The sequence below is a fragment of the Xiphophorus maculatus genome, chromosome 20, assembly GCF_002775205.1.
Source record: "Xiphophorus maculatus strain JP 163 A chromosome 20, X_maculatus-5.0-male, whole genome shotgun sequence".
Classification (NCBI taxonomy): domain Eukaryota; kingdom Metazoa; phylum Chordata; class Actinopteri; order Cyprinodontiformes; family Poeciliidae; genus Xiphophorus; species Xiphophorus maculatus.
Genome location: NC_036462.1, coordinates 18,293,582 through 18,309,245, shown reverse-complemented (window position 1 = coordinate 18,309,245; position 15,664 = coordinate 18,293,582). Strand labels below are relative to the sequence as shown.

General features: G+C 38.4%; 1 protein-coding gene across 5 annotated transcripts; it reads right to left on the bottom strand.

Moving 5' to 3' along the window:
• Window positions 1-172: 172 nt before the first annotated feature.
• LOC102223222 (WD repeat-containing protein 82-like) lies at window positions 173-15,183 on the bottom strand. Of its 5 annotated transcripts, XM_023325475.1 has the most exons (17): window positions 14,789-15,183; window positions 14,613-14,713; window positions 14,439-14,505; window positions 13,651-13,750; window positions 13,409-13,525; window positions 13,163-13,318; window positions 13,015-13,084; window positions 12,023-12,165; window positions 7,713-7,886; window positions 6,769-6,864; window positions 6,581-6,685; window positions 5,839-5,853; window positions 5,709-5,750; window positions 5,491-5,616; window positions 5,210-5,360; window positions 2,765-2,886; window positions 173-2,673 (listed from the first exon to the last, which is right to left on the bottom strand). In XM_023325475.1, the coding sequence occupies exons 1-17, from the start codon at window positions 14,947-14,949 to the stop codon at window positions 2,506-2,508; spliced, it is 1,914 nt and encodes a 637-aa protein (XP_023181243.1). In that variant the 5' UTR covers window positions 14,950-15,183; the 3' UTR covers window positions 173-2,505. The 5 variants fall into 5 exon arrangements, with proteins under 5 accessions (XP_023181243.1, XP_023181240.1, XP_023181242.1 ...); XM_023325472.1 differs by lacking the exons at window positions 12,023-12,165; window positions 13,015-13,084; window positions 13,163-13,318; ... (3 more) ...; window positions 14,613-14,713; window positions 14,789-15,183 and adding exons at window positions 7,983-8,060; window positions 8,674-9,261; window positions 9,988-11,498 and having other exon boundaries at window positions 7,713-7,891; XM_023325474.1 differs by lacking the exons at window positions 5,839-5,853; window positions 12,023-12,165; window positions 13,015-13,084; ... (4 more) ...; window positions 14,613-14,713; window positions 14,789-15,183 and adding exons at window positions 7,983-8,060; window positions 8,674-9,261; window positions 9,988-11,498 and having other exon boundaries at window positions 7,713-7,891.
• Window positions 15,184-15,664: the final 481 nt, after the last annotated feature.

Below are 15,664 nucleotides of genomic sequence, written 5' to 3'. Positions count from 1 at the left end.
AAATCTAATACTTTTTCATCAATATTAAGGAATTTTTTTACTTAAAACAAGCTCCTATTTCTTGCTGAAAAGTTACTTATATTTGAGTATTTTAAATGTTCCAAGATATTTGCACTACAAACCAGACCAAAATTACTTGGCATGAGATTGTGTTTTTGCATTGTAGGCCTTTTTCAATCAAAACACATTTACATCACAGGAAAAATGCTTCAATAATTTAAAACTGTTTGCAAAAAGATGTTAAAAATCTGTGCTTTAGGTTGGTTTTCTGGGGCTTAAAATAAGAGAAGGGAATCAATTATTTCAGCAAAGCAATAGAAAGTTTTGGGGAAAAATAAAGAAACCCCCAGGCAAGGTTTTCATTTGAATCAGATTGTTTTTCCCAAATTTTCATAATAGCGCCTCTGATTAGTTTAAAGAAATCTCCAAAGAATTTTTTAGTCCGAGATTTTAAAGAGCAAAGCGCCATCTTGTGAAACATCACCATGTCACTGTGACCAGGTTCTCTTCTTTGCTGCTTTTGCTGCATGTTTTCCAGGACTTCAGCAGTTTTTCCAACTGGAAAAATCCCACTGGACCTGACCCACACCAGTGTGGTTCCATTAATTGAGAACAACCTGACAAGTGTGTGTTGAAATCACGAGTTCTGGGGTTTAGAAGTGAATATTAGCCATTAACAGTGCTGAAATCTTTCAACCAGAATCTGCAACAGTTTGCCATCTTTTTTATGTGTCCCTGAAATTAAAATGTAGATTTGTTTTATTATTTTAATACTAACAATTTAATTCATAAACTGCAGACAGACGTTTCTGTATTTTGGAAATCACTGCAACATTTCTTGTCACGGTGTCTGCACAGTCTGCTACCAAGATAAATTAATTATTAATTAAACTAGCAATTGTCATGTTTTACAAAAATCTGTCTCATGGTGATGCAGACCCAGAGAAATAAATATTTTACAGAAAACGCAGAAAGTAGGACAAGCCTTTGGAACTACAGCTATTCCAGGAAGGAGGAAAAACTCAATGTTTTTGATATTTTTTCTTATTTTTCAGTCGCCAGTCCTCACTAACTGCCAACCCTGTTGTTAATCTTTGACCGTTCCTCTTTGCACAATCTTCATGACGTAGATCATCCATCTAGGAATGTAGATTACCAAGGAAAGGCAGGTTGTTTAGTGTCTTACAAACAATGTCTGTGTTGATCTGGCTCCTTAAGCTACTGAAAGATGTAATGACAACTAATTTAAATGTGTGGCTCTTATTTAAACTCTTCAAAGAGTTCATCTTGTTGTGCATTCTGACAAGATTCTCCAGGCCTTTTGAAGATAGACAATCCCGCAGCAGCACAAGGCTACACCGTGCTTAGCAGTGAGGGACTTTCCCACGTTTTCTTCCTTTGTTTTACATCAGACAAAAGTATTTGTTCTTGAAAAGCTCAATATTGTCTCATCTTACCAGTCAAAGCTCAGGCGGCGTTTAGCAAACTCCACCGATTTACAATTAGGACGTGAGGAGAGAAAAGACTTTTTTTCTCAGCGTGTCTCCCAAACCACCAGTTGGCATGCAGATAGCATCTAATGGTTGCCACGGAGATTTGGTGACCGCAAGAGCTTAAGAGATTTATTTTTTCCTTCCTTAATTTCCTGCTCTCTGTGCATGATGACGAGATAAGCCTAGATCATCTTTCAGCCATTTGCAGTTGTTTTAAACTTTTGTACATTTTTATTTATGTGTTTTGTTTTTGGAGAGATAATGAAAAATCAGTCACAGTGGGATCACATCAGGTGCACATTATAAAAACCAATTAGATCTACAATTATGGCGACATTTTGACTTGGAGGATAAGAAAAAAACACTTTAGTGTCTTTGTAGTTTTGAAGAGAGGCTAAGGAAAAATTTACTTCTGTGTTACAATATATTTATACCAAAGGAATACAGGATGTTATTGATTGCTGATTAAAGGTTCCTACATGTCTAACAAACTTGAAACATTGAGTAGAAAATATGCTTTCATAGCATTTATTTTACACAAGCAGTGTGGGGTTAGTTATATCCAGCTGTGTTTCTCCACTGAATAAATGTAATAAAATTAAAGTTTGTTTGTTTTCTCCTACTACTGAGATAAAAGATTGATTTGCTGCAAGGTTTCCTGCACGGTTAACAATAACTATTGAGTGTACTGTACATCTTTAAAGGCCTTCAAATTTCCACAAATATGCTGCACCAACATTAACAACAGGCCAAATTGGGGTTAAATATATAGTTAGCGGTAATATTCAGTTTCAGATGTTTGATGTGTAAAAACCTTGGCTGTGTGTTGACAGCAGAAGATTCAGATGGGGAGGGAAATGTATCTGAGAGCTACATTTCATTCAGTTTCACTTTAAAAACTTTGTATTGAAATAAAAATAGAGAATCAGTGGCCTGAAGGTTAGTAGTGAAACAGAAGATCATTTCTTCAACATTTCTAAATTTCTGTGGATATGATTAATGGGTGCAATGTCTAATTTTCCTCCCCGTTCTCTCCTGTTTCCTTGATGAGGCGCTTGTTGCCCCTCTTCCCTCCTGGGCCTCGGGGCTTAGCGAAGGCCTGCTTCAGGGTGTGCTCCATTGGGTGCACCTCCTCGTACAGGAAGTCTTCTGTCAGACCGTCGCCGCTATCTATTTCCATCTAAACAAACAAACAAACCAGGGCATAATGACTGACTCAGTGGTCGTCAATACTGAATATCAATCTGCTGGTTATGTGGACTAACTTTTACCTTCTTGGTGACTTCCAGCTGGTAGTCTCGCTCCACCTCGTCCAGTAACCGGTTCTTACAGCTGGAGTACAGCATCCGCTCCTTGATACTACAGGTGTAGCCAGGCATCGAGTATATGAACACTGGAGGAGGCATGAAGGTGATCAGAAAGGGCACAGGAGTTATATCTTACTTTAAAGCTGCAGTATGTAGTTTATATAAAAATATATAAATCTCTGTGTCTCTGTGTTGTGGCACTTTGTTATGAGACAGATAAACTGTGAAAAGATTGATTTCCTTCACCTCCTTCCTAAGCCGTCTGATGAAATGCACCAATCAGCGTCAGGAGGCGGGTCTTAGCGCTGTCAATCATCCTCATGTACTCGCTACTCAATGTGCTAAAGGGAGAGAAACAACTTATTGTGACAGGCTATGCTGGCTACAGCATAGCAGAAAGAAAGGGGAGTAGTAAGAAGGTGGTAAGATGAGCAGCGCCACAGCGAGGGTGATTGACAGCACTATCGCCATCCTCCTGGCTCTGATTGGTTGTTTCTAGATAGCATTTGGAGCAATGGGAGAACAACATGTTGACAGTTTCAACAAATATTAAAAAAAAATGTTTTAATAAAAGTTACATACTGCAACTTTAATAACCAATATGACATCCAGCAACAAAGATACTTACAAGGTAAATCCTAACCGAGTTATTAATAATATAGAGTAAACGCAACAGCCACATGATGAATAATTCATACAAATTGATATTTAATTCAAGCAGAAGTTCATTTGCCTCTGATGTTATAACATGGATGTTTGAAAAGCACAAAACCCAACCTCAAAACTTTCTAGTTGCAAGTTTTCTTCACTGCAATCCAGTTAAGTTAAGGCAGGTTGCAGGGCAACAGAGTCTTCAGTCGTTTTTACAACATGTTGCTCAGTCTAGTATCATTTAATAAACTACCTGAATATATCCCTGTTACCCATGATGAAGTGTAAATTGGCTTTCCAAAAGCAACTAATTAGGATTAAAATGTAATTTAGATAAAGAAAAACATTTTTTGTATCTTGAGAAAGTTTTTTGTAAATAATTATTCACACTTGGTCTTTGATACTGCTCCATCAGTTTAAGCTTCCTTCACCACTAAAGGCTGAAGCAGGAAATGAAAACACCAAAACCTTCGTACAGCTGGCAGGAACATCTGCGATGAGTAATAACACTCACTGGGTGCGTCAGAGGAAGACATCCTTTTGTATTACGCAATCATTTAATTCACTGTCAGAGGAAGCCACAGAACTGATTTGTAATGCTTTGAGCATGTGGTTGGTTTACTGTGAGCTGTGGGGAAACACTGAAGCTGACGCGCTCAGAAAGGTCGTGGTTAACTCGACTCTAATCTGTCCAATGAGTCACTAAGATTTGGTAGTCGCTGTGGTGAAATGCCATTTTCACTGAAATGCTAAATTACCGTATTTTTATACTTCTAAATGTAACTGAAAGAGATAAACAGCTCAATTTAAACATCACTCACACAGGCATTCACAATAAAAAAAGAGTTAAACCCCAAATTATTCATACCACAAAGAGTTTAAGAGAACCCAATTATGCCAACATTGTCTATTCTTACTGGAAGTAATATTAAAGGTGACTTATTATGCTACGTGAACAGGTTAGGATAGGTCTATGGTCTATGCAAAACATGTTCATTACATTTTTTTGAACAAAATCCTTCTTAGACAATTAAATTTTAGTCTGGTCATTTCTGCCTGTTTTGAGCTCCTTCCAGAATGAGCTGTTTTTGGGCCGCTGTCACTTTAAATCTGTGAAAATTACTGCAAACAGATGCGTAATTATACAACCGTAGATCTTTGTGAAGCAGATGTAGCTTCTTTAGAACAACCAACAAGAAAACAACAGCAGCTTGTATACTGTTAGTCAACAACAAAACTCTTGTCCTTTCCAGCAGCCTCCTGGAGTCTTAGAACTCAGCTTGGGTTGCTAGGTGACGGACTGGGCTTCGCTGTGGTTGCTAGGTAATGGGCTGGGCTTTGCTGGGGTTGCTAGGCGATGGGCAATGCCTGCTGATTTGTGACGTTACATTCTGGAAGTTTTTGAAACAGCACATTTTTCAGACACCAAGAAACATTAATTTATTGCCAAAAACCGACTAGGTGTTTTTTAAAAAAAAAAAACAAAAACGCTTAGACTGTATTTAAAAGGAGTAATAAAATGTAAAAAATGTGCATTTTGCACAATAAAATCTCCTTTAAGGTTTTTGACTTGTCCAGTCAACTTAAATTTGATTAAAAAAATTTGCTACATCAAACAAATTTTAGGAGATAATTTGCCAAAAGTACCAGAGAAAATATTCAAAACTAGTCCAGTACAAAATCGTATTTTGTGGTGAAACATCATTTATCTTTCTGCATGTTTTCATCTCGTCTCATGAAAGCTGAGTGTATACTGACCCAGCGCCTCATGCAGCTGGTCTTGATGGGAATGCTTGAAGACAAAGAAGTGATATCGTGGGGAGTCTGTGGGGATCCTGAAGGGAAGCTCGTGGGTTTCTGTGGGTTTGGTGTGAACCAGCTCAATCGTCTCTCTTTCTACATCCAGCCTCTGGAGCACAACATATCCAAGCAAACTTTGAGGGACTAAATCACTTTAAATATAACTCATTATATTAAAAACGGCAGCGTGAAACAAAGACTGCCCACTGATTGCACAGTGGCTTTGTTTCCATGCTCACCAGCTGGATGTAGTTGATGCGTTTGTGCTTGAGCTGCTGCAGAGCTCGTTTGGCATCTTCCTGTAAAGGGAACGCGAGACCCTGAAGAGTCTGTGCTCTCTTGTCTAAACCAAACTCCATTGTGACCTGGAGAGAAAAAACACAGAGCGTTATGAAACCAGCTCTCTTACTGCAGCGTGTAAAATGAGTGAAGTAGCCGATGATCAGAGCTGACAGACCCTCGCTCGCGCCGTTGGGGTTCCAATTCTTCTCCGTTCATCCTGCAAAAATAAAGAGCAGTTGCTTTCTTTGACTTTTGTTAATTGAAATGAACAGACTCGAGTTCTTGTGTAAGAAATATCAACCTACCCAGACAACTTTATCCTGAAGCAAAAGAAAGGAAAAAGACTACATCAAGCACTAACAATGAACACGTTCTACATGCAGCGCCTTGGAAAGACATTTAGAGCGCTTTAACTTGTTTGGATTCGTTTTACTTTTGCAAGACAGATTTCAAAGTATTTTATTGCTATTTTGTGTGAAAGATAATAATCAATCTTGCAGACTTCAACATTTATTTTTGTTTTCCACTCTGATAAATTCAGTAGAGAACATTATGACAAAAATATGTAGCTTAATATCTTCCTATTATCTCTGTCTCTGCTAGATGGAAGCCTCCCCAGAGCATGATGCTTCCACCACCATGTTTAATGTTGTGTTTACGGTTTTCTTTTAACAATAGTTTTTTTTTCTTGCCACATTCTGCTACTCCTACTGGAACTATGAATCTCTGCAGCTCCTCCAGAGGAACTGATCAATCCTCTCATTTTTGTATAATGGACTAAATTAGTGCTCCTTCAGAGGTTCATAGTTTGCTTTTGTGTTTCTTTATAACCTACCCCTGCTGCAGATTTTGTAATTGTAAAATATTTTACAAAAAAATGCATATTTTTCCCTTCCACTTCACAATGACTACTTTGTGTTACTTTACTCCTGAAACATCAGCGAGAAAACATAAACGTTTGTGCTCGTCACATGAACTTCTCATTAAAATGACACTTTTAAACGCGTCAGTAAAACCTCCAGACAGCTCATGTGATTTCTTGAGCACCTCTGTGATTTTGATCCGTTGTAGTTCCTGCTCGGCCGATGTCAGAGGAGCTGGAGAGGAGCAGGAGGAACGGTGGCGCATGTATCCCTGAAAGCACAGATCGTCCTGCAGACAGAGTCAACAAAAAGCTGCCGATTAATAACACTCAGGAGACAGCCGGTGGACCTCAGTATATTTTTTTTCCTCACCTCGACTGTGCCGAACATTTCGTCTCTGATGTGACCTCCTCCAAACTCTTTCTTCAGTGTGGCACGGGTCGCAGCGTACATCATCTTCTGCCTCACCTACAAAACACACAGGAGGAATTTTTTGTAGCTTTTAAGTAAAATCCTTTTCACTAAAGTATTATTACTTCATTAATCCATCCCAAAAAACAATCCTAAAAACACAACCAGAGCTGCAACACAGCGGTCTAGATTGAAGCATATCCATCTGTTAGAATGGCCTAGTCAAAGTTGAGATCATTGAGTTCAAAATCCTTGGAAAGACATAAAACCTTATGCTCACAAACACTAATTATACTTTAATGGTTTTGATTTACAATTTCTTTGCTTAGATTACACAGCAATTCATGGCTGCAACACTTAAAAATCCTAATATTATTATTAAAGTCACATTAGGGCTTCACCTAATTTCTACAAAAAATGTTTTTTATGTTTTGCATTTGACTAAATCAAAGAAAGAAAACAAGTTTGTTTTTACAGGATATTGTTAAAGTCATTCACTGAAAAACTAATTGATCATTAATTGGATTTAAGAATCTGTTTGTGCCTAATAATGGATTTAAGTAAATGACTCAAACATCATTTAAGACTCTTAAGTCATTTCTGTTAAAAGTCAAACGACTTAAAAGAAAATGACTTAAGTCATTAAGGTATTAAGTCATTTACTTAATGACTTAAGTTATTAAAGTAAATGACTTAAAAAACAAACAGGCAGAAATAAAAATTAGAGAAAAAGCAGAAAAAATCCAAAGAAAAACATAAAAAGATTAGAAGAGAATCTGGCTACATAGATTTGAAAGAAATAAAAATGTTTTGGAGCAAATCAGAGAATCTGAGCAAATCTCTCAGATTCTCTGTAAGTTCAAATTACTCTTGTGCAGAACTGAATATCTTATATCCAGACATACTGGTGACTGGTCAGGTGACCATGCGATGAATGTCCACTCGTATCCCTGTGCATTCTGGGAATCCAGGCGGTAAAGAATGTAGCAGGGCTCCTGAGGCGTGAGAAGAGGAAGCACAAACTGATCGTAGTCTTGGTCCCAGCTCTGCACCGGCTCTCTGAACGAATCCAACACCAGCTCCTCTGCAGAAGAAAATAATTAAAAAAAAAAATAATCAAGAAAAAAATTACACCTAACTCAATCAAGAGGCTTGTGAGCAGAGGACATGTTTACCATTGCTGATTATGATCTTCATTATTCTGATGGAACCTCTTCTCGCTTGAGCCAAGAACTGTTTGAGCTCGGCTGTAGCTGCAGTAATCAGATATAAGGCAAAACAAAGTTAAAGAAACAAACAGTGGTTCTGCAGGTGAAAGCAACTGAGACAGAGTTTGGTAAGTAAGAAGCTGCGACTCCACCGAGGAGTGAAAATTTGATCCACCGCCAGGTATTCATCACACCGTCACCTAAACTGACTCAGAACTGACTCAACACGCCGGCCAGCCTCTGACCCGCTGCAGCTGCCGGACAAAACCGACTTAAGTTCAGAAATTGAAAAAATATTTTAAACACAGAAAATCTTTATTCGCTGTAGTTCCTGATCTGGTGTCAGTGTGGTTACCAAACCCTGCGATCTCATGAATGATGTAAGATCAGGTGAGAAAGAGGAACACTTCCGTTAACCAGTCCTCCCAGTGCTCCAGTAAGTGAACTCTATTACACACACACTGCTGCTGAATGAATGAGTTCATTATCAAACAAGCAGACATTTCAATTCAGCATTTTGTGTGACTCTTTGTCATTTTAATATAACTGGATGAAGTTGCTAATGTTCTACACAAACGTTTGTAGAGTTGTTGCTCAAAACTGCTGCAAATTATCACCCCCCCAAAAAGCCCCAATCTAATTAGATTTACCGACTTACCGATAATCCCAGTTTGGTGTGACATCTTTTGGCAGTCGATGTGCACGGTTTCCCGTTCTTCTCATGCAGCAGAGACCCCTTCCAGGTCCTCAGTGTCCTCTCTCTCCCTGCAGGTGAGTGGCCTCTCCTCCGATGGCAGACAGACACAGAAGCACGCACAAGTGACATAAACGCCTGGAGGATGACTCGGGAGCTCCCTAACGCCTGAAACACAATCTCCGGAAGTGTGGCCAATGAGTAATAATGTGCCTGTCAGTGGATATGCCTCCCCGATGGGCGACCTAAAACACTTTGCATATCGATGGCAGCTGCGGTGATGGTCTTAAATGGGTCGCTTCCTGTCCCGTCTGGAGATCCGGAGATGTTCAGGCCAGAGATCAAAACTGTGTTTCCAGAAGCTGCTTCTGTGTCGCGTGTAATGACATTTTAGCACTCCTTCACAAAGAATGGACAATCAGGCAGACGCAACAGCGTGATCTCAAATTCCAGCCACCCGCTCACAGAAATGTGACACCAGGCCAGAATCTGATCGCTACATGTGAACATAGTTCCTCCTTCCCACGAACCTGCAGTCAGTACATCTTGTGCCTGTGACCAGAGAGCAGATGAATGAAGAGCAGGAAAGCTACAGGTACAACCTCAGAAAACTCACCAAGTGGCATTTTAGCATAAAGTCTTCACAACATTTTTGTCATGCAAAAACCACAAACTTCAGTGAATTATTATACAAATCTAAAAACAGTATTCAGTAACTTATACTATTTTACCCATAAATAAAATTTAATTAAACATGTCAACCTTCGACACTTTTCCCACAGCAAAATTCAAGCATTTTGAAGTTTTTTTTTTTTTTTACTTTTCCAGCACCATACTTTGGAGATTAAAATAACACAAACAAATTAAAGAAAACAGTTTCAATTCATTATTATATATCATTTAATATATGACATTATGTTATTAACAATGTCTCGTAATAGTATTCTACATGTTATAGCAGGAACAAGGTAAACTGAAATATAATAATAAAAATGTGTCACATTAAATAATTTCGGTAATTCTAACTGATCTAAAACAGGGGAAGTTTAGTCTGATTTAACTTCAGACGGTGAGGAAAAAAATTAAATACAAATATCTGGTTTCAACTGCAAATTTGGGCTTTTAATAAAATGTTAGATTGTACTTTGTTACAAAGCTGTGCTGTTTGAATATTAAGAACTTTCAAGGACTTTAAACTAAAACCAATCACTTTCCAAACCTTGAAAACATCTAATTGAAATTCAAGTAGCTTCAAAGATTTCAAACATCCGTACAAACCTGCGTTGAGCATTTTACCAATTTATCCAATTCAGCTTCACAAAATGAAAACAGTGCAGCTCAGAGGAAGCTTTGGAGGAGGTGCAGAGATCCACAGCTCAGGTAGAATATCTGTCGATTGGACGACTTTTTATTGAGCACTAAAAAAATTTACAACAGTGGCAAACATGTGGCCTGCGTGAAAAACGCAGTGTGGCAGAAGCACAACAAACTGAGCAAACATTGGCGACCTTGAAACTTGGCGGTAGAGGCAGGGATGCTGGTAAGAGTTCATGGGGAAACGGATGGATAAACATGCAAGGCGATCCTGCAAGGAAAACACCTCAGAAGCCGCAACTCAAATTTCTACTTGTAAAACAAAAAGTAAGAAGAAGAAAAATTGTTTCAGATCCCCGTTACAGTTATTCACAATCTTGTTTTGGTCTTTTACATGAAATCCTAATAAAGTTATTGAAGTTTGTGGTTGTAGTGAATGAATAGGTGAAAAGGTTTAAGGGGAAACGGTACTTTAGTAAGGCACGGTTTGACATGAAACACCACACCGACTTTTATGTAAGAGGAGCTTCATAGTGATGTAAAATATCTGGATAGACGTCGGTATCACAATCACCAGACACAAAAACGAGCTAACGCGGCAAAAAGACACCAGAGCTATTAAAAGTTTAAAGAGAATAAGAATAGATTGGTACAAATTTAAACTGCTGTACTTGATTTCTTTCATTTATTCACACATGATTTGCTCACACACATACACGCTCACACACGGGTGTCGGTAAGAGAAAGATAAGTGTGCGCCTGTGAGGTTACCTGTGATGGGATCATCCATTATTCACTCTGTGGTGAGTACACTACCCAAGCATGAATACATTATTCAGCGTGGCTCCCACCCCTCTCCTCTGCTTCAGGAAGACAAAGTTTTAGATGCACGGAGACACATCACCGTCTCTGATCCTCAGTGTTGGAGACTGACCTGACAGTTTTCAGGTCAGTCTCCAATACTCCAAATTATCCAAACGTTCACTCCGACTATGTGACATAATTATGGAAAACGTACTGAGAATAGCACCATCTCAACGAGCCAATTTACGTTGAGCTATACTACAAAAAAACAATCAACTACATGGAAATGAGGACTATGTGTTTGACTAAATGTGAATTTATGCAACTGGAAAACTTTGTGGTTAAGCATCATACATTTTAAGCTATAGAAAATTAACAATGTTAAAAGCAAAAGTCTCCCAAAACAGCATCCAAACTTTGCACTTTAGACTAAAGTTTATTTAATTTTTTAACTCGCACATTGCTGAAATATACAAGTGGCATGTTTCAACATTACTACTTCCATCTTTGTCAAAGCTGTGAACAACAGACATAAAAAAATAACAGTTTTCAGTCTTTATCACATATGGACACAATGAGTCTCATTGATACATTTGCATTTTAGTGCTTTTCAAAAAAACTTGTTTTGCTTTTTTTAAAATTTTGTTTCAGGTTTTGGAGTTTGTAAAATGTTATGACTGAAATAGATGGATGGATGCTAAAAACAAAAATGGCAAAAGAGAAAAAAGAAAGTTTCTCTTTACAACATAACAGTTTATTATTAAAAACCTAAGTAAAAACTGTCCATTGAACAGGTAGTATAAAAGACATGGTATAAAATTATAAAAAATGAGCACCTAAACTGTCTTAAAAACGTTTTCTTTTTTTTACCCAGAACTGACAGCATCTTTTAGCTTTTCACATAATACTGACGCAGAAGGAACAATAACTTAAAATGCAAAATTAACGGCATTTAAAAGTACTTCTGAATTTCTTGGTTAAGAAGTTGCAACTGTGCCAAAGTGGAGTGCAACACATTAAGATATCCAACTTCACTGCTGGGTGGGAAACTGTTTCAGCCGTCTATAAGTCATCAACGCACGGGAGCCAAAGAGACTGGAAAACACATGAAAACAGTAAACATGAGCAGCAAAGTCAGAAGCACTTTGTCCAGCAGTGCAACTCTGAGAGCGTCATATAATGTGTTTGCTCTCACCGTGTTTGTGCAGGCGCTGGCAAACGTCATATATCTGGGGTTAAACTGCAGAGTGTTGATAGGGCCTGGATGTTTGCCGTCCAACACGGCCACCTTCATCCCACTTTCAGTGCTCCAAACGTGAACTCTTCCGTCCTCTGAACCTGCACGAGACAGAGTCTGTGTACACCGCCGGCCCAAATGGTCAAACTCCTTTATCCTTTTCACGTACTGCTTCGTTACGACCACAGGCTTCAGTGCAGTTTGTGATGAAGACCAGGCAATGCCAGGTTGAGGAGAAAATGGTTAGAAAACAGCAACCCGAGCTTTGAAAATCTCAGAGAAAAATTATTTTCGTCATCCTGTGAAGCCTACAAACCAAAAGGTCTACTGTGGGCGGAGGTTCGACTTCCAGCAGGACAACAACTGGCTGAGACCTAAATCTGTTTAAGATTTAACAGATTCAACCTAAATTTGTGTAACAAGACTAAGCCTGATCAATTAATATAAGCTCAATAATTTCCATTTGCATAATTTATTGTTTTCCTTTTTTCTCTCTCCTTCTACCAAATAATGGTGCTTTGATCTCAATTAGTCCTTTTTTTGAAGGACAATTTTGTTTACAGAGACTTCATAATTCATTTTATTTGTTGTTTCTGTTGTTTTGTTTTTATTTTTGGACATTTTAAATGTCTTCCAGTTTAATGATCTTTGACAATTATGCCACGCCATTATGCCACTACCTTCATATTACTTGAAAATTGTCTCAAAACAACAATATTATCATTTATCGCAATAATTTCCGAGACAATTTATTGTCCAGTAAAATTTGTTATCATGACAGGCCTAAACAAGACTTAAAATTTGATCCTCACAAATGTCCTCCTAGGAAGTTCGTAGTTGTAAAATGACAAAATTTATAAAAATTCAAGATGCTTGAATACTTTTGCGAGGCCTTGTGTTGCCCCCCATCTGACAGGAAGGGACCCAAGTGAAGAAGTTCTGTTTCTTACCAATCATGACAAATTGTGAGTCTGGGGTGAAGCAGGCCTCCAGGGCGATGCCTTTGTTATTGTTGTAACCCTGAAATCAGGTGAAACACTGTGACACATCCAGCTATTTACCAGTCCTGTCTCTTTATTACATGTTAATGAGTCTTACTGAAAAAGTGTGCAGCACCGAACCACTGAAGGCATTCAGGATGCGAACGGCGCCTCCATTGGTGCAAATGAGAATGAGCTTCCCATCGTCACTGAATTTCAGTCCAGTCCAGTCACAGACGCGATTTAATCTGGCCTCAAAGCACGCAAAGGGACCCTAACACAAACGGGAAGACCGTAGATGTCACTAGTCAGACCGGTCGCTGCTTCATGAAGGTCAGGTCACACATCCGACTGTGATTTGTACCTTGTCAAAAGCACGAATGTCGTACAGTTTGATGGCCTGTGACTCCACTCCAGCTGCAAAAACCAGCCCATCCGGGTCAAATGAACAGACAGGTTTCCCCAAAGGATCGGTCAAACCCTGAGACACAAATAAACACAGAGACGAGACAACGGGATTTAATGAAACGCCACCATCCTACATATCTTTTCAATTTTCTTAGTTTTTATTAGTAAAGGAAAGTGGAGCTTGAACTAAACTCTCACTTGACAGTTGGGAGAACGCAGATCCCAGATGCGGATCGTCTTATCCAACGAACTGGAGATGAATGTCTCGTCCACCGGAGACATGGAGAGTGCCGTTACCCTGATTGGAAAAATAAAATTCACTTTGATCGTTCAGGAAGGAGCTGTCAGTTCATATAAAGCAAAAACGACTTAGTCTGGTAATGCTCCACCATCCAAACTACTGTCATAGAAAACGTTGAAAAGTTTTCAGAAAATGCAACAAAAGTGAAATAATGGCACCTGACATTCAACCCATTTGAATATAGATTTTCTTTAATTAAATCTAGAACTTCATCCTACCAATAAATGTTCAAAATTTAAGAGAAACACATTTCTTAACTTTGTTACATGTGTCAATAACTTGATATTGTGGAGATAGAAAGTGTTTGTGGATTATTAGTGACTCAGTTATTTTTATGGGAATGTCTGTGATAAACAAACACACAGATCAAAACTAACTCTGTCTGCACATCAACACACCATCTCCATGAGGAACAATGGTGATGGCAGTATTGTGCTGCGGGATTATTTTTTTCAGCATGAAAAGGGGAAGCTGGTCGGAGTTGTTAGGAAGATACAGCCACAACTACAGCTGAATGGATAGAAGTGTATTTGTGTTAGGAAGGTCTAGTCAAAGTCCAGACTTAAATTGAAATAGGAATTAGAAGTTTGTGGATGTAGCTTGACAAAATGTGAAATAAAAAACCCCTGAAGGAATACGAATACTTTCTCAAGGCTGAATGTTGACTCTTCTGCGTATTACTCACCTTGCAGTGTGACCAGGGAAATACCGGATAAACTTGTTGTCAGTGAGCGACAGATATCTAATTGTATCTGGAAGACAGAAAACAAGCTCTGATTAATAAAAATGAAGTTTATGCTACTCATTAGACCTCCTGCCGTGTGGTGACAACAATAGGCTGTGAGCTGCAGGTTCCTACCGTCCAGCTTGTTGGAGCTGAAGACCACAGTCTGGACCTCCCTCTGCGTGAAGCGGATCAGATCTACTCCGTACTTCTTGCTGTACAGGGTACTGAACGGTCTGGAGCAGAAAATAATCAGAACTTAACTCATATTCACACGACTGTGGTTTATAAACATTGACCTGCCCACTTACTTTCCCTCCTGGATGTCATATAAAACAATAGAGTCGTCGTCGCTGCTTGAAACGGCATGTTCTCCATTTGAGCTGTAGTCCACACAGTTAACTTTCTCTGAATTCAGTCGATAAGTCCTGGCAACTTTAAAACTCCTCAGCAGGCTGTCCGTGATCTTCATTGCTCCAGCAGCCCATTAAAAACATAAAAACAAAGCAAGCGCGTCGTTCTTCCTCTGCTCGACTTAACTGCGTTTTAAAATCATTTCTGCTTAGAAAAGCTTTGCATTATATCAAATTACCGCTGACAGACACGTATAATTGGTTATATTTTCGTTATTAATGCCTTAAATGACGTTTTTCTTCCTCTTCTGATTCTTCTAGGTTTCTTTAGTTGATTAGCAGGAAACGTATGATATGCGTTACCGCCACCTACTGGAATGGAGTATGGCTAAAAAATATCTTATTTCATTCATATTATCATAAATATATATGATATATATATATATTTCTTGTACCAATTTGTGTTTTTTTTTTGTAGAAGCCTAGTTGTGTTTTGTTCCTCGTTTCTTTCTTTGTATTGGTAAACAAATATATTATTTCAATAAAAAAATTGTAATCTTATTGTTTTCCTATAACCCCCGCCCCCAACAAACATCACATTTTTATTAGCCTTTTTATTCTTTCTCTTATTTTTATTTCGTGGAAAGTTATGCCTCAAACATCCTGTAACTTTTTAGTCAGAAGCGTCCTTAGGTTAAACACATTATAGGTTTTAATTTAAAATGAGATTTTTTGTTGCTGGAAATGAACTAAAAACATCTTAGATCATTCATATGTCTAACAAATAAAATGACCAAAACTCTGCACATTAACACAGTAATGTGTTGATGTGTG

Bases quoted from the DNA above. Each gene is read 5' to 3' on its own strand.
- LOC102223222 (XM_023325475.1), bottom strand. From the start codon at position 14,949: ATGAAGATCACGGACAGCCTGCTGAGGAGTTTTAAAGTTGCCAGGACT. The intron at 13,751-14,438 runs GTGAGTAATACG...TTTTCCAATCAG, and splicing joins TTCCCTGGTCACACTGCAAG to GGTAACGGCACTCTCCATGT. The intron at 7,887-12,022 runs GTGAGAGCAAAC...TCTGCAGAGGAG, and splicing joins CCAGCGCCTGCACAAACACG to CTGGTGTTGGATTCGTTCAG.